Source organism: Gigantopelta aegis, chromosome 1 (assembly GCF_016097555.1).
Source record: "Gigantopelta aegis isolate Gae_Host chromosome 1, Gae_host_genome, whole genome shotgun sequence".
In the NCBI taxonomy this organism is placed as follows: domain Eukaryota; kingdom Metazoa; phylum Mollusca; class Gastropoda; order Neomphalida; family Peltospiridae; genus Gigantopelta; species Gigantopelta aegis.
Genome location: NC_054699.1, coordinates 385,799 through 410,669, shown reverse-complemented (window position 1 = coordinate 410,669; position 24,871 = coordinate 385,799). Strand labels below are relative to the sequence as shown.

At 42.3% G+C, this 24,871-nt stretch overlaps 1 protein-coding gene across 1 annotated transcript in view; it reads left to right on the top strand.

Moving 5' to 3' along the window:
- LOC121368821 (nuclear receptor subfamily 2 group E member 1-like) overlaps positions 1 to 14,742 on the top strand; it is a 22,512-nt gene extending 7,770 nt beyond the window's left edge. Inside the window, exons 4-6 of the mRNA XM_041493570.1 lie at positions 391 to 614; positions 3,267 to 3,381; positions 14,411 to 14,742. Of these exons, the coding sequence (XP_041349504.1) occupies positions 391 to 614; positions 3,267 to 3,381; positions 14,411 to 14,649 (578 nt within the window). The 3' untranslated portion in view covers positions 14,650 to 14,742. The remainder of the gene's footprint in view (positions 1 to 390; positions 615 to 3,266; positions 3,382 to 14,410) is intronic.
- The last annotated feature ends 10,129 nt before the right edge of the window (positions 14,743 to 24,871 follow it).

Genomic DNA, 24,871 nt, shown 5'->3' with positions numbered 1-24,871 from the left:
TATATCAAAAGCCGTGGTATCTGTCGTCTTGTCTGAGGGGCAGTGCATGTAAAAAGATCCCTTGGTGTTCATAGAAAAATGGCGAGTATTTTCACTGAATACTTTAAGCATAACATCCAGTAGCCGATATTTTAATGAATGAGCTCTGGTGATGTTAAACAGACCAAACCAATACACTGTCCACTCTGATGTCAGTATGGTTCAGAGTTTTGTGTAAACCTGTACGATCTCAAAGTCACTCGTAGTGATATTATTTTTTTTTTTTAACTTCAGTCAAAGCTTGCTCGGGGATGGGACATGGTACAAAAAGCCCCAAAATCTCCAAGTATGAGTCTGGAGGGATTTTCTTTACATTTTATCCTTTGCAATTCAAGTATTATTCTCTTTTAGGTACTAACATCATATGTGACGCATCAACATTACTGTTTTCAACTGCGCAGCAGATAATGGGGACTGCCCTCAGAAGGACGATTTACAACCACATCTTTAAGAGTCTACATCCGCACGATCAGTTAGTGCTGCTGGAAACAAAATGGAGCGAACTATTTCTCTTTGCGGCATCATACTGGCCAATTGACATTTCACGACTTGCGAGAAAGCACACACAAGTTCAGGTATCAATGCGACGATCACATGTCACGTTATATGTTTACGTAACCATTCCCGCAACAATCGTTTGTTGCTGCCAGATTTAGCTACATTTAATGTTTTCATATTTAGACCTGACGCAAACAAAGTCATTTTTGAATTTAATTTGAAATATAAGTTACTATAATGCATTATTATACCTTGTAATAAGAATGAGTTTTATTTTATTATTATTATTTTTTTTTTTTAATTTTCAAAATATTAATATTAAATTACGAATTCCATCGACCTAATACTGCCACCCGAATCATATCCCGGGGAACTCGAAGAATATGTCCAGTACAAACATGCTTGAACCTTCAGTGGATATATGCACGTTTATGATTTATTGATTAGAAGCTATCCATAAAGTAGGTACGCACACAATCTGGTACTAATTAAACACTCAGAAACTCGAGTCACTAACAAAGTGATCTTAGCACTAAAATCACTTTAGGTACATAAGGTAGTTATGAACGTAAGGTAATCTTAGCGCTACGATCTCTTCGTTAAATGGTAGGATCGCATCTATTTTACACCAATCATTTTGAGACATTCAAGAAATAACAATACGCTGTCAGCGAATCCCCTCCCTCTGCACACTCTCCACGGTCATGGACGAACGCCACCTCCCTCTGCACATTCTTCGCGGTCATGGACGAACGCCCCCTCCCTCTGTACATTCGTGACGGTCATGGACGAACGCCACCTCACTCTGTACATTCGTGACGGTCATGGACGAACGCCCCCTCCCTCTGTACATTCGTGACAGTCATGGACGAACGCCACCTCACACTGCACATTCTTGACGGTCATGCACGAACGCCACCTCACTCTGAACATTTTTGGCGGTCATGGACGAACGCCACCTCACTCTGCACATTCTTCACGGTCATGCACGAACGCCACCTCACTCTGCAGATTCTTCACGGTCATGCACGAACGCCACCTCACTCTGCACAGTCTTCACCGTCATGCACGAACGCCACCTCACTCTCCACAGTCTTCACGGTCATGGACGAACGCCACCTCACTCTGCACAGTCTTCACGGTCATGGACGAACGCCCCTCCCTCTGCACAGTCTTCAGTCATGCACGAACGCCCCCTCCCTCTGCACATTCTCCACGGTCATGCACGAACGCCACCTCACTCTGAACATTCTTGACGGTCATGCACGAACGCCACCTCACTCTGCACAGTCTTCACGGTCATGGACGAACGCCCCTCCCTCTGCACACTGTTCACTGTCTTGCACGAACGCCCGACCCTTTGCACACTCTTCAGTCACGCACGAACTCCCCATCACTCTGCACACTTCACAGTCATGCACGAACGCCCTCCCTCTGCATATTCTTCACAGCCATGCACAAACGCCCCTTTTCTCTGCATATTATTCAGGCATACACGAACGCCACTCCCCCCCCCCCCCCCCCACCCTCCTCTGAGCACATGTACTTTATTGATTACCCATATATTGTGCCACTAGTCAACAGTAATTTGATAAATCAGTCATGGTGTACTACTCAATAATAGAAATAACTAATTTGTGTCAGTATAAGGTACACCATTCTTCGTACCTCTGCTTAATCAACTACTAGCACTGAACAACATCCCGCGAATTTGAATCACGCCTCACATATCAAAGGGAGGTAATATATTGGATTCATTGTTTAAAATAGGTTGTCTCCCTTGTTTAACTACAATACTTTGTCTTGTTTAATATGATGACAGTGGGACTATTTTTAATCGATTTGGTTATGTAATATTGATATAGCGTTGAGGCAATCTGTGGCAGAATTGATCTGTATTTGCTCTACTAATTGAGAAGTCTAACGAATTTCACTGCCTAAAGCCCCAGTCACACAGTCCCGGTGCCGCCGGACTCACTACGGTTAACCACGGTTTCCCCAAATTTCAAGCACCGTGGGTCACCGTAGCCATACACCGTGACAGTGTGACTGACGCTTAAACCACTATTATGAATGAATGAATGAATGAATGAATGAATGAATGAATGAATGAATGCATGCATGCATGCATGCATGCATGAATGAATGAACGAATGAATGTTTAACGACACCCCAGCACACAAATAGAAATCAGTTATTGGATGTCAAACAAAGGTAAATACATCAATATGATTATGAAGACTACATGTTACATGCATGTAGTGAAAATAGCGAGACGTCCAAATACAAACAGATCATCAAAATTAAATACGAAATGTCATTTATATAAAGCCAAATAAAACAAATGTGATTCTGGGAACGTGAATTTTTCTAGAGTAGGTAGGTAGCCTGTAACTTTGTTTTATTTATTATTATTATATATTTTTTTTAATTCCTAAAATCTGTCAAACTGGTCTTGGCAAAGGGCAATAAAGTAACATTTCAAAGAAGTGTTGCGTCCTCTCACTGTTTTGAAGATGAGAAGGTGGAAAACAAGTCTAGGCTCGGCGACAACTGCGAAAACATTAGGGTCGATAGAGTATCCGAAGCCACACGTATTTTGTATTTGTTCTAAATAGAAATATTATAGTCCAGTTCAATACTGTTCATGGGTCACTGGTTGAAAGGGGAAACGACTTGTCTTACTCCAGTAAAACCTTTAGTAAATCCATATTCTGTTCCGTTTACAGAGGGACCAAGATGGCGACCTTTGCTCTGTTCAAAAAGTCATCACCGCTTGTCAGTCCTTACAGGCGGACTCAACAGAGTTACCGTTCCTGGAAACCATTCTTCTGCTTCGCCAAGGTAACTTTTGTAAATGCCGTGATTCTGTATTTGCGTTGAACATTACATTTTAGTCGTGTTAAGGCCACTATATATTTATTTTAACATTTCAGGTCTAGTCCGAGTCTGCATGGAAGTAGCTCCACCCTCCTAATCAAATTACTAGTCCGAGTCTGCATGGAAGTAGCTCCACCCTCCTAATCAAATTACTAGTCCGAGTCTGCATGGAAGTAGCTCCACCCTCCTAATCAAATTACTAGTCTGTCTGCATGGAAGTAGCTCCACCCTCCTAATCAAATTACTAGTCCAAGTCTGCATGGAAGTAGCTCCACCCTCCTAATCAAATTACTAGTCCGAGTCTGCATGGAAGTAGCTCCACCCTCCTAATCAAATTACTAGTCCGAGTCTGCTGGGAAGTAGCTCCACCCTCCTAATCAAATTACTAGTCCGAGTCTGCATGGAAGTAGCTCCACCCTCCTAATCAAATTACTAGTCCGAGTCTGCATGGAAGTAGCTCCACCCTCCTAATCAAATTACTAGTCCGAGTCTGCATGGAAGTACCAGTAGCTCTACCCTCCTAATCAAATTACTAGTCCGAGTCTGCATGGAAGTAGCTCCACCCTCCTAATCAAATTACTAGTCCGAGTCTGCATGGAAGTAGCTCCACCCTCCTGGAAGTAGCTCCACCCTCCTAATCAAATTTACTAGTCCGAGTCTAGTCCGAGTCTGCATGGAAGTAGCTCCACCCTCCTAATCAAATTACTAGTCCGAGTCTGCATGGAAGTAGCTCCACCCTCCTAATCAAATTACTAGTCCGAGTCTGCATGGAAGTAGCTCCACCCTCCTAATCAAATTACTAGTCCGAGTCTGCATGGAAGTAGCTCCACCCTCCTAATCAAATTACTAGTCCGAGTCTGCATGGAAGTAGCTCCACCCTCCTAATCAAATTACTAGTCCGAGTCTGCATGGAAGTAGCTCCACCCTCCTAATCAAATTACTAGTCCGAGTCTGCATGGAAGTAGCTCCACCCTCCTAATCAAATTACTAGTCCGAGTCTGCATGGAAGTAGCTCCACCCTCCTAATCAAATTACTAGTCCGAGTCTGCATGGAAGTAGCTCCACCCTCCTAATCAAATTACTAGTCCGAGTCTGCATGGAAGTAGCTCCACCCTCCTAATCAAATTACTAGTCCGAGTCTGCATGGAAGTAGCTCCACCCTCCTAATCAAATTACTAGTCTCCTAATCAAATTACTAGTCCGAGTCTGCATGGAAGTAGCTCCACCCTCCTAATCAAATTACTAGTCCGAGTCTGCATGGAAGTAGCTCCACCCTCCTAATCAAATTACTAGTCCGAGTCTGCATGGAAGTAGCTCCACCCTCCTAATCAAATTACTAGTCCGAGTCTGCATGGAAGTAGCTCCACCCTCCTAATCAAATTACTAGTCCGAGTCTGCATGGAAGTAGCTCCACCCTCCTAATCAAATTACTAGTCCGAGTCTGCATGGAAGTAGCTCCACCCTCCTAATCAAATTACTAGTCCGAGTCTGCATGGAAGTAGCTCCACCCTCCTAATCAAATTACTAGTCCGAGTCTGCATGGAAGTAGCTCCACCCTCCTAATCAAATTACTAGTCCGAGTCTGCATGGAAGTAGCTCCACCAGCTCCACCCTCCTAATCAAATTACTAGTCCGAGTCTGCATGGAAGTAGCTCCACCCTCCTAATCAAATTACTAGTCCGAGTCTGCATGGAAGTAGCTCCACCCTCCTAATCAAATTACTAGTCCATGGAGTCTGCATGGAAGTAGCTCCACCCTCCTAATCAAATTACTAGTCCGAGTCTGCATGGAAGTAGCTCCACAGTACCTCCTAATCCTCCTAATCAAATTACTAGTCCGAGTCTGCATGGAAGTAGCTCCACCCTCCTAATCAAATTACTAGTCCGAGTCTGCATGGAAGTAGCTCCACCCTCCTAATCAAATTACTAGTCCGAGTCTCCACCCTCCTAATCAAATTACTAGTCCGAGTCTGCATGGAAGTAGCTCCACCCTCCTAATCAAATTACTAGTCCGAGTCTGCATGGAAGTAGCTCCACCCTCCTAATCAAATTACTAGTCCGAGTCTGCATGGAAGTAGCTCCACCCTCCTAATCAAATTACTAGTCCGAGTCTGCATGGAAGTAGCTCCACCCTCCTAATCAAATTACTAGTCCGAGTCTGCATGGAAGTAGCTCCACCCTCCTAATCAAATTACTAGTCCGAGTCTGCATGGAAGTAGCTCCACCCTCCTAATCAAATTACTAGTCCGAGTCTGCATGGAAGTAGCTCCACCCTCCTAATCAAATTACTAGTCCAAGTCTGCATGGAAGTAGCTCCACCCTCCTAATCAAATTACTAGTCCGAGTCTGCATGGAAGTAGCTCCACCCTCCTAATCAAATTACTAGTCCGAGTCTGCATGGAAGTAGCTCCACCCTCCTAATCAAATTACTAGTCCGAGTCTGCATGGAAGTAGCTCCACCCTCCTAATCAAATTACTAGTCCGAGTCTGCATGGAAGTAGCTCCACCCTCCTAATCAAATTACTAGTCCGAGTCTGCATGGAAGTAGCTCCACCCTCCTAATCAAATTACTAGTCCGAGTCTGCATGGAAGTAGCTCCACCCTCCTAATCAAATTACTAGTCCGAGTCTGCATGGAAGTAGCTCCACCCTCCTAATCAAATTACTAGTCCGAGTCTGCATGGAAGTAGCTCCACCCTCCTAATCAAATTACTAGTCCGAGTCTGCATGGAAGTAGCTCCACCCTCCTAATCAAATTACTAGTCCGAGTCTGCATGGAAGTAGCTCCACCCTCCTAATCAAATTACTAGTCCGAGTCTGCATGGAAGTAGCTCCACCCTCCTAATCAAATTACTAGTCCGAGTCTGCATGGAAGTAGCTCCACCCTCCTAATCAAATTACTAGTCCGAGTCTGCATGGAAGTAGCTCCACCCTCCTAATCAAATTACTAGTCCGAGTCTGCATGGAAGTAGCTCCACCCTCCTAATCAAATTACTAGTCCGAGTCTGCATGGAAGTAGCTCCACCCTCCTAATCAAATTACTAGTCCGAGTCTGCATGGAAGTAGCTCCACCCTCCTAATCAAATTACTAGTCCGAGTCTGCATGGAAGTAGCTCCACCCTCCTAATCAAATTACTAGTCCAAGTCTGCATGGAAGTAGCTCCACCCTCCTAATCAAATTACTAGTCCAAGTCTGCATGGAAGTACCAGTAGCTCTACCCTCCTAATCAAATTACTAGTCCGAGTCTGCATGGAAGTAGCTCCACCCTCCTAATCAAATTACTAGTCCGAGTCTGCATGGAAGTAGCTCCACCCTCCTAATCAAATTACTAGTCCGAGTCTGCATGGAAGTAGCTCCACCCTCCTAATCAAATTACTAGTCCGAGTCTGCATGGAAGTAGCTCCACCCTCCTAATCAAATTACTAGTCCGAGTCTGCATGGAAGTAGCTCCACCCTCCTAATCAAATTACTAGTCCAAGTCTGCTGGGAAGTAGCTCCACCCTCCTAATCAAATTACTAGTCCGAGTCTGCATGGAAGTGCCAGTATCTCTACCCTCCTAATCAAATTACTAGTCCGAGTCTGCATGGAAGTAGCTCCACCCTCCTAATCAAATTACTAGTCCGAGTCTGCATGGAAGTAGCTCCACCCTCCTAATCAAATTACTAGTCCGAGTCTGCATGGAAGTAGCTCCACCCTCCTAATCAAATTACTAGTCCGAGTCTGCATGGAAGTAGCTCCACCCTCCTAATCAAATTACTAGTCCGAGTCTGCATGGAAGTAGCTCCACCCTCCTAATCAAATTACTAGTCCGAGTCTGCATGGAAGTACCAGTAGCTCTACCCTCCTAATCAAATTACTAGTCCGAGTCTGCATGGAAGTAGCTCCACCCTCCTAATCAAATTACTAGTCCAAGTCTGCATGGAAGTAGCTCCACCCTCCTAATCAAATTACTAGTCCAAGTCTGCATGGAAGTAGCTCCACCCTCCTAATCAAATTACTAGTCCGAGTCTGCATGGAAGTAGCTCCACCCTCCTAATCAAATTACTAGTCCGAGTCTGCATGGAAGTAGCTCCACCCTCCTAATCAAATTACTAGTCCGAGTCTGCATGGAAGTAGCTCCTAATCTCCTAATCAAATTACTAGTCCGAGTCTGCATGGAAGTAGCTCCACCCTCCTAATCAAATTACTAGTCCGAGTCTGCATGGAAGTAGCTCCACCCTCCTAATCAAATTACTAGTCCGAGTCTGCATGGAAGTAGCTCCACCCTCCTAATCAAATTACTAGTCCGAGTCTGCATGGAAGTAGCTCCACCCTCCTAATCAAATTACTAGTCCGAGTCTGCATGGAAGTAGCTCCACCCTCCTAATCAAATTACTAGTCCGAGTCTGCATGGAAGTAGCTCCACCCTCCTAATCAAATTACTAGTCCAAGTCTGCATGGAAGTAGCTCCACCCTCCTAATCAAATTACTAGTCCAAGTCTGCATGGAAGTACCAGTAGCTCCACCCTCCTAATCAAATTACTAGTCCGAGTCTGCATGGAAGTAGCTCCACCCTCCTAATCAAATTACTAGTCCGAGTCTGCATGGAAGTAGCTCCACCCTCCTAATCAAATTACTAGTCCGAGTCTGCATGGAAGTAGCTCCACCCTCCTAATCAAATTACTAGTCCGAGTCTGCATGGAAGTAGCTCCACCCTCCTAATCAAATTACTAGTCCGAGTCTGCATGGAAGTAGCTCCACCCTCCTAATCAAATTACTAGTCCAAGTCTGCATGGAAGTAGCTCCACCCTCCTAATCAAATTACTAGTCCGAGTCTGCATGGAAGTAGCTCCACCCTCCTAATCAAATTACTAGTCCGAGTCTGCATGGAAGTAGCTCCACCCTCCTAATCAAATTACTAGTCCGAGTCTGCATGGAAGTAGCTCCACCCTCCTAATCAAATTACTAGTCCGAGTCTGCTGGGAAGTAGCTCCACCCTCCTAATCAAATTACTAGTCCGAGTCTGCATGGAAGTAGCTCCACCCTCCTAATCAAATTACTAGTCCGAGTCTGCATGTAGACCCTCCTAATCAAATTACTAGTCCGAGTCTGCATGGAAGTAGCTCCACCCTCCTAATCAAATTACTAGTCCGAGTCTGCATGGAAGTAGCTCCACCCTCCTAATCAAATTACTAGTCCGAGTCTGCATGGAAGTAGCTCCACCCTCCTAATCAAATTACTAGTCCAAGTCTGCATGGAAGTAGCTCCACCCTCCTAATCAAATTACTAGTCCGAGTCTGCATGGAAGTAGCTCCACCCTCCTAATCAAATTACTAGTCCGAGTCTGCATGGAAGTAGCTCCACCCTCCTAATCAAATTACTAGTCCGAGTCTGCATGGAAGTAGCTCCACCCTCCTAATCAAATTACTAGTCCGAGTCTGCATGGAAGTAGCTCCACCCTCCTAATCAAATTACTAGTCCGAGTCTGCATGGAAGTAGCTCCACCCTCCTAATCAAATTACTAGTCCGAGTCTGCATGGAAGTAGCTCCACCCTCCTAATCAAATTACTAGTCCGAGTCTGCATGGAAGTAGCTCCACCCTCCTAATCAAATTACTAGTCCGAGTCTGCATGGAAGTAGCTCCACCCTCCTAATCAAATTACTAGTCCGAGTCTGCATGGAAGTAGCTCCACCCTCCTAATCAAATTACTAGTCCAAGTCTGCATGGAAGTAGCTCCACCCTCCTAATCAAATTACTAGTCCAAGTCTGCATGGAAGTACCCTCCTAATCAAATTACTAGTCCGAGTCTGCATGGAAGTAGCTCCACCCTCCTAATCAAATTACTAGTCCGAGTCTGCATGGAAGTAGCTCCACCCTCCTAATCAAATTACTAGTCCGAGTCTGCATGGAAGTAGCTCCACCCTCCTAATCAAATTACTAGTCCGAGTCTGCATGGAAGTAGCTCCACCCTCCTAATCAAATTACTAGTCCGAGTCTGCATGGAAGTAGCTCCACCCTCCTAATCAAATTACTAGTCCGAGTCTGCATGGAAGTAGCTCCACCCTCCTAATCAAATTACTAGTCCGAGTCTGCATGGAAGTAGCTCCACCCTCCTAATCAAATTACTAGTCCGAGTCTGCATGGAAGTAGCTCCACCCTCCTAATCAAATTACTAGTCCGAGTCTGCATGGAAGTAGTCTGCCATGGAAGTAGCTCCACCCTCCTAATCTAGTCCAAGTCTGCATAGTCCAAGTCTGCATGCATAGGTCCATGGAAGTAGCACCCTCCTAATCAAATTACTAGTCCAGTAGCTCCACCCTCCTAATCAAATTACTAGTCCGAGTCTGCATGGAAGTAGCTCCACCCTCCTAATCAAATTACTAGTCCGAGTCTGCATGGAAGTAGCTCCACCCTCCTAATCAAATTACTAGTCCAAGTCTGCATGGAAGTAGCTCCACCCTCCTAATCAAATTACTAGTCCAAGTCTGCATGGAAGTAGCTCCACCCTCCTAATCAAATTACTAGTCCGAGTCTGCATGGAAGTAGCTCCACCCTCCTAATCAAATTACTAGTCCGAGTCTGCATGGAAGTAGCTCCACCCTCCTAATCAAATTACTAGTCCAAGTCTGCATGGAAGTAGCTCCACCCTCCTAATCAAATTACTAGTCCAAGTCTGCATGGAAGTACCAGTAGCTCCACCCTCCTAATCAAATTACTAGTCCGAGTCTGCATGGAAGTAGCTCCACCCTCCTAATCAAATTACTAGTCCGAGTCTGCATGGAAGTAGCTCCACCCTCCTAATCAAATTACTAGTCCGAGTCTGCATGGAAGTAGCTCCACCCTCCTAATCAAATTACTAGTCCGAGTCTGCATGGAAGTAGCTCCACCCTCCTAATCAAATTACTAGTCCGAGTCTGCATGGAAGTAGCTCCACCCTCCTAATCAAATTACTAGTCCAAGTCTGCATGGAAGTAGCTCCACCCTCCTAATCAAATTACTAGTCCGAGTCTGCATGGAAGTAGCTCCACCCTCCTAATCAAATTACTAGTCCAAGTCTGCATGGAAGTAGTCCAGTCTGCATGGAAGTAGCACCCTCCTAATCAAATTACTAGTCCGAGTCTGCATGGAAGTAGCTCCACCCTCCTAATCAAATTACTAGTCCGAGTCTGCATGGAAGTAGCTCCACCCTCCTAATCAAATTACTAGTCCGAGTCTGCATGGAGTAGCTCCACCCTCCTAATCACATTACTAGTCCGAGTCTGCATGGAAGTAGCTCCACCCTCCTAATCAAATTACTAGTCCGAGTCTGCATGGAAGTAGCTCCACCCTCCTAATCAAATTACTAGTCCAAGTCTGCATGGAAGTAGCTCCACCCTCCTAATCAAATTACTAGTCCGAGTCTGCATGGAAGTAGCTCCACCCTCCTAATCAAATTACTAGTCCAAGTCTGCATGGAAGTAGCTCCACCCTCCTAATCAAATTACTAGTCCGAGTCTGCATGGAAGTAGCTCCACCCTCCTAATCAAATTACTAGTCCACCCTCCTAGTCTGCATGGAAGTAGCTCCACCCTCCTAATCAAATTACTAGTCCAAGTCTGCATGGAAGTAGCTCCACCCTCCTAATCAAATTACTAGTCCGAGTCTGCATGGAAGTAGCTCCACCCTCCTAATCAAATTACTAGTCCGAGTCTGCATGGAAGTAGCTCCACCCTCCTAATCAAATTACTAGTCCGAGTCTGCATGGAAGTAGCTCCACCCTCCTAATCAAATTACTAGTCCGAGTCTGCATGGAAGTAGCTCCACCCTCCTAATCAAATTACTAGTCCGAGTCTGCATGGAAGTAGCTCCACCCTCCTAATCAAATTACTAGTCCGAGTCTGCACCCTCCTAATCAAATTACTAGTCCGAGTCTGCATGGAAGTACCAGTAGCTCTACCCTCCTAATCAAATTACTAGTCCGAGTCTGCATGGAAGTAGCTCCACCCTCCTAATCAAATTACTAGTCCAAGTCTGCATGGAAGTAGCTCCACCCTCCTAATCAAATTACTAGTCCGAGTCTGCATGGAAGTAGCTCCACCCTCCTAATCAAATTACTAGTCCAAGTCTGCATGGAAGTAGCTCCACCCTCCTAATCAAATTACTAGTCCGAGTCTGCATGGAAGTAGCTCCACCCTCCTAATCAAATTACTAGTCCGAGTCTGCATGGAAGTAGCTCCACCCTCCTAATCAAATTACTAGTCCGAGTCTGCATGGAAGTAGCTCCACCCTCCTAATCAAATTACTAGTCCGAGTCTGCATGGAAGTAGCTCCACCCTCCTAATCAAATTACTAGTCCGAGTCTGCATGGAAGTAGCTCCACCCTCCTAATCAAATTACTAGTCCAAGTCTGCATGGAAGTAGCTCCACCCTCCTAATCAAATTACTAGTCCGAGTCTGCATGGAAGTAGCTCCACCCTCCTAATCAAATTACTAGTCCAAGTCTGCATGGAAGTACAAGTAGCTCCACCCTCCTAATCAAATTACTAGTCCGAGTCTGCATGGAAGTAGCTCCACCCTCCTAATCAAATTACTAGTCCGAGTCTGCATGGAAGTAGCTCCACCCTCCTAATCAAATTACTAGTCCAAGTCTGCATGGAAGTAGCTCCACCCTCCTAAGTAGCTCCACCCTCCTAATCAAATTACTAGTCCGAGTCTGCATGGAAGTAGCTCCACCCTCCTAATCAAATTACTAGTCCGAGTCTGCATGGAAGTAGCTCCACCCTCCTAATCAAATTACTAGTCCGAGTCTGCATGGAAGTAGCTCCACCCTCCTAATCAAATTACTAGTCCGAGTCTGCATGGAAGTAGCTCCACCCTCCTAATCAAATTACTAGTCCGAGTCTGCATGGAAGTAGCTCCACCCTCCTAATCAAATTACTAATCAAATTAGCTACCCTCCTAATCAAATTACTAGTCCGAGTCTGCATGGAAGTAGCTCCACCCTCCTAATCAAATTACTAGTCCGATCTGCATGGAAGTAGCTCCACCCTCCTAATCAAATTACTAGTCCAAGTCTGCATGGAAGTACCCACCCTCCTAATCAAATTACTAGTCCAGCTCCACCCTCCTAATCAAATTATACAGTCCGAGTCTGCTGGGAAGTAGCTCCATAAACGCCTGACGAACCATTCTGCACACAAATAGCCTATCTGGTCCAAAAACTGAACGACAATCACGTTCCTGCTCATGCAGATAACAGGACACAAAAAAATTCATTCAGTTAATGCATACAGCCATATAAATCACGACCAACACAAAGAACTGTCGCACATTCTGTCCGCGATATCTACATCTTGTGAATCCTCAAGTTTGGTTCCCGTGTGTTCGTCTTCGAAGGAAATCCGACAACACTTTTAAATTCGAAACAATCACAGATCATCAATATTTCCGGCGGTGTGAACACCATGTTTGGAGGCAATGCCAGTGGGGGCAACATCGTAATAAATCTGGCTCAGCCTAAAAGTCCTGTTGTCCCCATAAAACAACGAAGAATCATTTTTGACCGTGATTCCGACGGCGACTGAACTTGATGAAGCCCTTAAATAGGTCAGTGACGTAGATACGCCTATGTCTGACAATGACGTAGTATTCAGCAAAATGCCGCGAAAAGTTATTTTGAAAAATTTGGCTATTGTCAATTATTATAATTTCATTGTGTATATATAAAACTGTTAAATTAGTATTAAATTGTTTAAATAGCTACAATCGTTCTGTCCGCTTTTAACCTAGTTTCAGAAAGCATAGATAACCTTCAAGGTGTATTGACAAACCGATTATCAGCTGAGTGATTGACATGTACATGTATTCATACGTCATAACAAATTGTTACGTCCGAGCGTTGGGGTTTTGTTTATTAATCATTTAAGTGAAAAATAAACAAAATTGACAGTGATATGATAAATAGAATTCGTCACGAGTATTTTTTAATATGGTAAATATCAACCTCGGCCTGTTAATCTGTATTTGTCTCGCCAAAGGCTCGACAAATACAGATTAACGAAGCCTCGGTTGATATTTCCCATATTAAAAAATACTCGTGACGAATCCTCTATATATATACATATATATATATATATATATATATATATATATATATATATATATATATATATATATATATATATACAGAGAGAGAGAGAGAGAGAGAGAGAGAGAGAGAGAGAGAGAGAGAGAGAGAGAGAGAGAGAGAGAGAGAGAGAGAGAGAGAGAGAGGTTATTACCAGAGTGTTTTTCGGTATCGTCAATATCATATATTAGGAATAAAAATTGTATTCTACATTATTTTTATTCCTAATATATGATATTGACGATACCGAAATACACGAGGGTAATAATCTCTTTATTATATAAGCTCAAGCTTAATACAACGTGTTTTTGTAAACTGTACACGCAACTTTAATTCCAGTCCGCCATTACTAGATATTCAAATGACGTAAGCATATGTGGCGCGGTGTATTTTTGAATGGAAATGATGTCAAACTCGAATGACGTAATTTTGGATGTCCTTGCATCAAAATAAAGTTATGCCTAACGTTGTTTGTTTTCTGAACGCTGGACAGCTTTCAGTGTCAAATTGCCATTGAAATGTTTTTATTTGATGACTATGAATGCATACGTCAATCATGGAGTGTCACCCAAGTACGTTTGTCTAAATGTCAATAAACCTAGTGCCGAGACCTCGACTAATTTACATCTAATTTGCAAAGTTATCAAATTCTTAAAGTATGTGATCTGAAAAATATCACATAGTTTGATTGCACTGAAAATGTAAGATATTATATGATATATATATATATATATATATATATATATATATATATATATATGCTTCCTACGCCAGTATAATTAATTAATCAAACAATGTGCTCTAGTGGTGTCGTTATATAAAACAAACTATTAATATATGTGCATAATAAATGAAATCAAATGAATGCTATACTAAGTCTAATGAGTGGGGTATTCTTTCTCCGACAGATCCAATGGACAAACTGCTCGAGGCCGCGAAAATCGAGACACTGCAAGACCAGGCCCAGCTAGCGCTGGCGCACTATGTCACACAGAGGCATTTGCATAATCCCGCGAGATTTGGAAAAATGCTACTGACATTGTCTGTTTTGAGAACAGTGACCCCTGACGTCATAGAAAAGCGTTTCTTTAGTGACGTGATTGGAACAGCGTCTGTGAGGCAGATTATTCGATCCTATTTGATTTGAACAATGTGTTAATAAAGACAAGCAGACAAACCAAAACTCTGTTATAATCGTATCTAGTACAGACATGCACACAAAGCATAATAATAACAACAATAATAAACCCCCCCCCCCCCCCCAAAAAAAAAAAAAAAAAAAATCCACAAAAAAGACAATACACATAAAAAAACAACCCATCAAAAACAAAAAACAACAAAAAGAACCAAAAACCCATCCAGTAACAAAAAAAAAAAATAAAAAAAAAATAAATACATAATTTAAAAAAAGCACACAACAAACAAAAACTATATGAATAAATATTATACCAGGGTTTGTTTTCAAACGCGTTCACAAAACATTCATGGAGTTGAGCACATAGGTCAGGTCAGGTCAGGTCATAGGGTTTTACGTGCACATTCAGAACAAGCTGTTGTAGCGCACGCCTGTCGTGGGCACAAGAGCCGGCCTTGGTCGGCCCCTTTGTCCAAGACAGGTGGTGGTGGTGCTATGGAATTTTGAGTGGAGCCATTTTAAAGCCAAAGAGAAAATGGTGCGCAGTTTTTGTTGAGTAATTTTGGCGCAATTTTGAACGGTCGGTCGAAAGGTAAATGATTGAGCTAGTATAGGTTTTGAATCGAGTGTAGCTCGTTAGTGAGTCGAGAGTAGCTCGTTACTTATCGACCTTTATGATGCTGGTTGTCTCCCTAGGTTGTCCGTAGGGTCCTGATAAGGACCTGGCCGCTTCTGGTCGTGGCATGACAACCCAGAGGAGACTCGTGCAATTGTGTAGACACTGGCAGGCAAAGCGATTTGTTCCGGGGTGGTCGAAGCGCTGATGTTGGTTTGGTCTTCAGTTTCCTCCTCAGTGACACCAAGTACATTTCCCAGCAGCAAGTATTTGGGGATTGGGTAGGGGCGGCCGATATTCTTTTGTTCGGCCTCCCCCGGGTGCATTGCAATTTTGTACTCGGAACCGGTATTCTTTTGTCCGGTTCCTTATTAGAGCACGTGCTGGGCCATTAAAATGTGGGGCGGATGCATTGTTATCATTAGTCAATGCATCCTGTGTGCTGTTGCGGTGAGCATGTTGTCTGTGTGTAATCCTAGTTTGGTGTTTAGGTTGTACCTATTGTCTTACGTCCCTATTCTAATGTTTCCAACAGTCATCATGACCACCCCCCCCCCCCCCCCGCCCTTGCGTAGTTTTGTTAACACAATGGCGGGGGGGGGGGGGGAATTAGTCTATTCTAAATATCTAATTTGAAGGGCGAGCCCTTGTAGTGTATGTATTGGTTAAAAAAGCCTAGTGCTTAACATATTTATTTTTCCAATCAATGAAAGAGAGAGAGAAAGGAGAGAAAGATAGTTAGCTTATTAGTAATGAATAGTCACATAACATAACTGTCAGCCACTCCAGCGTACTATTAATTTTGTTTCCCGCCCCCGCAAAAGATTAATGAAATAATTATATCTATATGTTGGTAACTGTATACTAGGGGGTTTGTTGGGCTTGCGCACTTATACTATATTGGTCTTACTTGGTCAATCTTCTGTTTTCTGTTTTCCAGTTGTCCTTCTGTGCCCTAAGTGAGTTACCGTGTCTGCTAGTTTTATTCATCATTAATAAAGTGCATGGTGCGATTACATGAAATGTGCGATATATACATGTGGTTATTCTGGGTCGTGGTTGGCTGGCTTGGACCATTAGGCGAGCTGTAAAAAGAGAGGTTGATAATTAGTGATCCTATCCTGTTTGATATATTGGCTTTGGTTGGATGGTTAGCGCCTTATTCAATTGGTTTGCTGCGATCTCATTTGGGAGTGCTATGTACCAATTTGCCAAAACTCGATTTTTAGAGTAAAATCATAACATAGTATATTTACATTAATCTATTCGGAAGTTCGCTACCTCCCCACCTTTGGCCACTTGCAGTAGAGTGCATCGGGTCCGAGTTCCAAATTGGTTGCAGCTCTTATGTAAGGGCTTACAAGTGAGTGGTTTTGAACAATCCTTATGAATAATCTATTCACACTGTATTGGTTCTTATTTCACCTATTCACCTTTGGCCCCTAGGTTGGAAAGTATCGAGTAGAGTTCGAAATTGGTAGCAGTTCCTTCTTAGGGGCGTACTAGTGAATGGTTATGAGTGCCTATTATTGGTTTATTTTATAGTTTTGGTTTGGTGGACTGGACGAATAGATAAACTGCTTTGAAGGTTTTATGTTTTAGATGTTTATCCGGGTTTAGTAGGAAGTTAGGCGTTATTTGTTTATTATGGTTGGCTTCGGTTATTGACTCTATCATTAGATTTCTTTGTGTGGTATGTAGCGTGCAATCCAGGAGATAGTGTTTCATATCTTCCCGGGTGCCACACTCACATTCTGGGTTTAGTTTGGTAAATGAGCAGCTGTTGAGTTGTGAAGATTTACCTAGGCGTACTTTAGTGATTAGTTTATCCACAAAGGTGTTTTTGTATTTAGGTCTTATTGAGTTGACTAGTGGCTTGATGTTGTAGTGCCATGCATTATTTGTAAGGTCCCAGTTTGCTTGCCATTGATTTATGTAGTGTTTTTTTGCTTTTGACATTAGCTCTGTTATTCCTAGTGGTAGTGCGGTAATCGTACTGGTGATTGAGAGTGCTGTTTTTGCTCCATAGTCGGCTACTTCGTTACCAATTATTCCTACATGAGCTGGGACCCATTCGAATACTACTGTTAGGTTAAGTTGGTTTAATTCGTGGAGTTTATTGTGGATAGCTGCTAAGATGTCTGGCCTAGTAGATTTATTAGTTTGAAGAGATTGGATTGAGCTAAGGCTATCTGAGAAGATAACACTTTTAGGATATTGTTTATTTCTGATCCAGATTAGTGCCTCGTAGATGGCTGTCAGTTCTGCTGTGTAGACTGATAGGTTGTCTGACAGCCTGGCATATTTAACAAGTTTGGAGTGTTTAGATATCTTTTCTTCTACTATTGCGAAGCCAACCCTACCATTATCTGGGGGTTTTTAGCCATCCGTGTATATATGGATGTGCTCCGGATAATTTTCGTTGGCTGCGGCTTCAAACAGGACTTTTTTAAAAGGTGGAAATGGTGTTTCGTCTGTGGCTTTTTTAATTAGATATGGAGTGTGGCACTCCATAGGCTGATTAATATGATATAGAGCCACTGGTATGTTATCAATTCCTACCTCTATTTCTAGTTTACTAGCCCTAGTGGCAAATGAGTCATTGAGTTTTTTGTTTTTATTAAATTCTAGTCCTGGTTTAGTTATTATAGGAGTAAGTTCCTGAACTGGGTGGTCTAACTTAAGCGAGTGGATTTTGAGGTGGTAATTAAGATGTTGGATATTGCGGCGGTATTTAAGTGGCATGATGTTAAATTCTACTTCTAAGCTTTGGCCGCTAGTATTACGTGGAACTTTAGCTATTGTTCTTAGTGCTTGGTTTTGGATAACATCTAATTTTTGCAGTAATTTTGGGTCGGCGCAGCTGTAGGCTTGGGCTCCATAGTCTATCCTGGAGAGTATACATGCTTTGTAAACCATAAGCATTGCTTCCGTTTGCGCCCACAACTGGTGCCTGAGATTGCTCTTAGTAAGTTTAGTGTATTTTTAGATTGTCTGATTATATTGTTTATATGGTCACTAAAGGTTAGTTTTGAGTCGAATGTGACTCCTAGGAATTTAAATTTTTTGACTCTTGGGATTGGTTTATTATTTGAAGTTATTTGGTGATTATCGGCTGAGTTGACTTTATTGAATAGCATACAGACTGTTTTGGTTTCCGATAGTTTGATGCCCCAGTCCTGGGCCCATTTATTTAATTTATTCATATCGTTTTGCATTAGGCTAAATAGATTTTTGGTTATTCTGCCTGTGCGCCAAATGGCGCAGTCATCAACGAAGAGTGCTGTATTTAGTGGAGTGGTTGATTTAATTTTACTTTTAGCATCGAGTGCTTTAGTTATGTCGTTGATAAATATATTGAATAAGGTTGGTGATAGGACCGAGCCTTGTGGGATACCATTTATTATTTCGTTTTTTTTGTGAGTAGTGTCCGTTTACTCTGACTGATATTGATCTGTTGTGAATAAAGTTATTGATGAAGTTGAACATATTGCCTTTAATACTGTTAGTTTTTAGTTTATTGAGTAGTCCCTGGCGCCATACCATATCAAATGCTTTTTCTATATCTATAAAGATTGCTAGTACTTTATTGGACTTGCGGAAGGCGTCATTTATGCTATTTTGGAGTCTAACTATCTGATCTATTGTTGAGTGTTTAGTTCTAAATCCGCTTTGTACATTTGTGATTAGTTTATTTTCTAGTAAGTAGTTATTTAGTCTTTTATTGATTATGGTTTCTAGCGTTTTGCACATGTGCGATGTGAGTGTTATCGGTCTATAACTTCCCGAGCTACTTTATTTTTTTGGAGGACTGTAGCGATCGTGCGTTGTCCTTGAATAGCTTTGACTTTTTTCCACATTTCTCTAATAGATGTTCTGTTATTAATTTCCCCGCAGAATGTCTGCCAGCTGGTCTGTTTAGCTTCAATGATTAGTTTGCCTATTTCGTTTTTTGCTATTTTATATTTGGTGTGGTATTCTGGTTTACCTGTTTTTTTAAAAGAGTTTTCGCATCCTGTTTCTGAAGCCGCATTTTGTTTTAATTTCGTCCGTCCACCAACTGACGGGTGTATTTTTTTTAGATTGTTTGGTTTTGGGTATATTATTTTCCGCTATTTTAATTATTTCGTTGGTAATTTTAGTGGTCGCTTCATCAATATCTGTATTAGTTTCTAGTTTAATTTGGCTGCATTCGCTTGTAAAGCCTGCCCAGTTGGCTTTACTAAATTTGAATTTTGGTAAGAATTTTTCTTTTTCTGTATATTCTATATTACTTTTATAATTGGTTAGGATGGGTAAGTGGTCGCTATTTAGCGTATCAAGTACTTCCCATTGGGCGTTTGCCCCGATATTATTAGAGGTTATGGTAAGGTCGATGGCAGATGTGGTTGCTAATTGGTCATGGTAGTAGGTGGGGCTGCTATCGTTGAGACATACTAGATTGTTTATGTTAATGAAGTCCTCTAGTATGTCTCTTTGTGTGTCGGAGTGCTGACCTCCCCACAGTGGGCTATGGCTGTTGAAATCTCCTACTAGGATTAGGTTATTATTAGGTTTAATAAGTTTATTATAATCGTTTATAGTTAGCTGTTTATGGGCTGCTCCTGGTGGGCTATATACATTGATGACGTCTATAGGCATATTTTTTATTTAATACAGTGAGTCCTAGGACTTCCAGATTGGTATTTAAGGCTTCGTATTTAATTTCGCTATGCGGGATAGTACTTTTAATGAGTGTGGCTATTCCACCTCTGGTGCAATTTTCTCTATTTTTATAGTAAGTTGTATAGCCTGGGATTTTAATTTTTTTAGTTGTTATTTTATTTATTTTTTGTTTTTTTTGAGACAGTTCCTAGCCAAGTTTCTTGTATGCATATAATATCTGGCTTGGTGTTGTTGGTGCTAATGAGTTGAATGAGTTCGGCACCATGTCCCATTGAGTGGAGGCCTTTAGCGTTCCATTGGAGAACGCTAAGGCCTTTTTCGTCTGGTTTGTTATTAATTTTTGGGGCGTGTGGAGACTTGTCTCCCATTATCTGGTCCCGTAGTTAGTTAGTTTTTTTTTTTTTTTAACTTTAGTTGTTTGCCCGGTTGATGTTGTTTTTAATTTCAGATATTTCTTGTGCTAATTTTTCTATTATTTTGGTTAGTTCACTAATTTTGCTTTGTTCCTTATTTTTGACCATTTCGGCGTACGAGATGGTTGTTGAGACTGGCTTTGGTTTATAAGCTATTTGGTTGGTTTGGTTGGTTTGGATTTTTTTAGTGTTATTGAGCTTCCTCATTGCCTTTTGGAAGTGGTGGCAGCGACTGTCGTGGACTGTCGTGGGCCATGTGCCGGCTAAGGCAGTTGGGGCACTGGATGGGTCGCATACATGGGGAGTTTAGGGAGCTTCTAGGGTGTTTTTGGCCGCATCTGTGGCATATTGGGAGCTCCCTGTGTTGTCTGCATTTGTTGGCCCCATGGCCCCATTGTTGACAGTGGTGGCATTTAGAGGGTTTTATTTCGTACTCTTGGAGTTTATGACGGCGACCTAAGATATAAATCCAGTTGTTGACGGTTGTGTCTGCTGTAATGAGCAGTGGGTGGTGGGTTATGGGGTGATGTCAGGGTAGGGTTGGGGGTGTGGGGGGTTGGGGTAGGATTTAGGTTCTGGGTTGGGGTGGAAACTAGGGGAGGTAGGGTATCGGTGAGGGTGGGTTCTTGGGTTGTGCTGGAGGTAGGGGTGGGGGTAGGCGGGGTGGTGGTGGTGGTTGGGCTGGTGTGAGAGGTGGGTTTTGGGGTTAGAGTGGGTGTTGGGGTGAGGGAGGGTGGGGGGTTGGCGTTTGAGAAGGAGATTGAGAGTAGGGAGGGGATAGTTTTGGAGGTAGTGGTAGTCGTTTTGTTAACGGTTTTGCTGGCTGCACTTTTTTCTTGTTTGGTGATCCTGACTCTAGTTTGGGTGGTTTTTATCGTTTTGGTTTTTAGGAAGTTTACATTTTTCGCTGGGGTTCGTTTGGAGTAGGTTGTTCTTTTTGCGTTTGTTGCTTTAGTTGGTGGGTAGCTTTTGTACGCTTTATTGGTCTGGTTTAGTCTTGGTTGGGGCCATAGGCTACCTGCGTTGTTTTTAGCGGCCATTTTTTTGCGAGTGTGGCGGACGCGGTTGCTTTCTATGGGGTCCGCCCCTGTTGTTGGATTTGCCGTTGGTTTATTTATGAAATCAATTTTTTTTGGACAGGTTTTGATCGTGTTTCCTACTTCTAAGGTTTTTTTTAAGCCACATGTGCAGGTTTTTGCTGTCCGTGTTGGTTTGGCTGGTCTCATAGTTGATTGTTTCCACCTCAGTTTCGTTTATTTCCTTTTCTATTGTTTTTAGCTCTATTTTATCCCTACTTTCGGAGTTTGGGTTCATTGTTAGCTGGATTGTTGGACCTAGCGCTTCTAACTTTGTTTCCTCACCTTTAATGTAGGTGGCTCCATTGGCTAGCTGGGTGTGGTAGAGGGCTTTGAGAGGGTTCGTGGTTGTTTCGCTTAGGAACTTTTGCCAGTATACGTATTGGTATGGGCTGGGTTTTCTCCATTTATGATTACTTGTCTTATCCCTTTTATTCTACAGTCCTGTTCTGCTATTTTCGCTTTTCTGTGGCTTCTGCGAGTGGCGAGTATGTCAAATTTGTTTTTAATGGGGATTTCTGGATGGATATCATTGATATCCATCTCATCTTCTGGTTCACTGTCCGAAAACAGGTTAAACTCTTGGCTCAGATTAAGAGATCCGGGCCGCTTTATCGAGCTCCTAGGAGTCGTGGGGGTGGGGCGGCAGGTGGATTTACGTGCTAGGTTTAGCGCCAGCTACTTTGTTTTAAGGTGGGGGTTAAGGCTGACGAATTCAGTTTCAGGGTTTAATTCCTTATCTATTTTGTTTTTTTTACCTTTTTTGGTGGTGGTGGGCTTACTGGGTTGGGGAGGTGGGGTAGGAGATTTTGGGGTGGGGGTTGGCTCTTTATCGTCCTGGGTTAGGACGTGAATTTCTTCCTCGGCTATGTTGGGCGTGGTTTTTTTGGTTTGATTTTGTTCAGCCATTTTGTTTTTCGGTTTAGCGGGGTTATTTTTTTTTCCAATTTCTTTTGGGCGTTTTAAGGCTTTGTTGAGCTATCTAGGTAATTTTGAGTAGTATTACGATATACTTGTATTATTGTACAACTAGAGCTAATTAGAAAATAAGTTTGTTAGTGAATTTAGTAGTTAATATAGCGAGTTAAGTGATTTAGATGATGATGATGATGATGATGATGATGATGATGAGTTGTTTAACGTGCCCATATACCACTTGGGTTTCGAACACGCCCATCCCGAGTCCGACATCCGATAAGATCGGTGACCTGACTCGGGATGGAGGAGGGGTGGGATGGAGGAGGGGTGGGGGGGGGTTAGAGTTGAAAATGGGAAGAATTTTGAAAATGGCAATTAGTAAAAACGTTAATAGAATACATTTTAAAAAAAAGAAAAAAAAAAGTTACAAGCCAAAAATAAAAAGAATTGACTGCTCGGCCGAATATTTATATAATTTGGAGCATTTTAGAAGGACAGTCCAAAATTAAATAAGAGAAATAAGAGAGGATCGGACTATTTAATAATAATAATAAAAAAAGAGTAATTTCGACATAAACTTTTGAACGCAGATCTAAAAGTTTAAAGTCCGATCGATATGTCCACGTGAGTGGCCTCGTTACGGCCGTTTGGATGCACAGCTTATAGGGACGAGATGGGTTGCATCCCGTCAAGAAAACCCCTAGATTGACAGTCGATAGACGTTGAAGGTATAGTGCTGTGCTGAAATACAGATCTTGAGAAGCCGGATCCGTCTGAACGAGAGAGAGTGATAGGGTATAGTCCAGTCGTCATGGGTTGGTATAGTGGTGCGGACGGGCCCGACTCCGGAGGATACGAGATGGTATCATTATAAAGCAAAGTAAAGTCTAGAAAAGAGTAGTAGGGGCCGACCCCGCTTCCTATTTCTTCTTAGAGTGGGGCGGTCAATCTTCCAGTGCTGCTAGGACAGGCTCGGACATGTAGAGACTAAACGCGAACAACCGTGGCGTTCTGCAGAATGGCCGTCATACGAGTCACGAAAAAACAAGTCAACATAGTCAGACGGAGAAATGACGTGGAGGCGAGGAATCTCGCTTAAAAAGAATCGAACCTGGTGGTGCAGACTGTCGAAACGAGAAGCGTTCCAGCGTTCTATCAGTTCCAATGGCCGCATACATCCCAGTAGAAAACTTCATTTCGCTGACAAAAACAACAAAATGAAGGATCCCCAAGTCGAGCACATGAAAGCACGTGCAGTGTGCACCAGCGAAACAAACACGTCTTACCGCGTGGAGCTCCAGACTGGGAATGAGGATCCAGTAATTTTCGTTATTTTGTTGTTGTTTTTTAGGTTTAGCAGCGTTTTGTCACTAAGTTGCTTTTAATTAAAAGTTTAAACAAGGTCTATAATATTCTCTGTTTTGGGTTGGGTTTCCTTAATTATTAGTGGTTTAGTAACTTAATACATGAATTAACAGAAACAGTTCTAAAGAGATCAGGTACACAATATATTTTGCTATAAGGTTTTAGCAGTTTCGACTTTATAAAAGTAGTGTTGTTTAATATAATATAATGAGTTGCTAGCGGTTTATCAAGTTAATACATGGATTGAAAAAACACAGTTCTAGAGAATTCAGGGTACGGAGTATGTTAATACATGAATTAACAAAAACAGTTCTAAGAGATCAAATACACAATATATTTTACTAAAAGGTCCTAGCAGTTTTGACTTTACAAAGTGGTGTTTCCTAATACAATATAATGAGTCGCTAGCGGTTTATCAACTTAGTACATGGATTGAAAAACACAGTTCTAGAAAATTCACGATATGCAATATGTTATACTAAAGAAGGTCCTAACGGCTTTGACTTTATGCAAATAATATTTCCTATTATAATAAAAGAGAGTTTTCTTACCTTAGTCCAAGTTCAATACAGCTCCTAGTTTTGTTACCTTACTCATTAGAGTCCGATGATGGCACATAGGTGCACGGGCTCCCAGTTTTGTAGTGGAGTGGGGAAATACCCGAATCTGGATAACAATATTTATTCCTATTAGCAATACTGCGAAACAGCTAACTAGGATTGCAAACAAATTACCATGCAGTTTTATATGGATTATAAATAATATTGTGCGTACTATAATGGAAGTACATGGAGAAAAGGTTTTAGGCCAGTTTATTTTGCCCGAATTTCTCAAATGTTTGACCGAATTTCATTATTTGCTCTAGCACTTGGTGGAGGGGGAGGGGCAGTTACTCCCCTACCCACTGTCTCGTACGCTTATGCTTGATCAAAATAATTGCCACCTGAACCTAACCTAAAATAACAGATGACAGGGGGTGGGTGGGGGTGGGGGAGAGACAGTGCAAGGTAGAAAAAAGGCCCGTATAAACGTTCTTTAATCGATTTCTTTTATTAGAATGGGAGGGAACAACTGACTCCCGTTTTTTACATTTCTGTATCGTATTAATATTAAATTAAAACAATCTTAAAAATTACTTTATCGTCTACAAAAGTGTATATTCGCTTGATAATGAGTTTTTT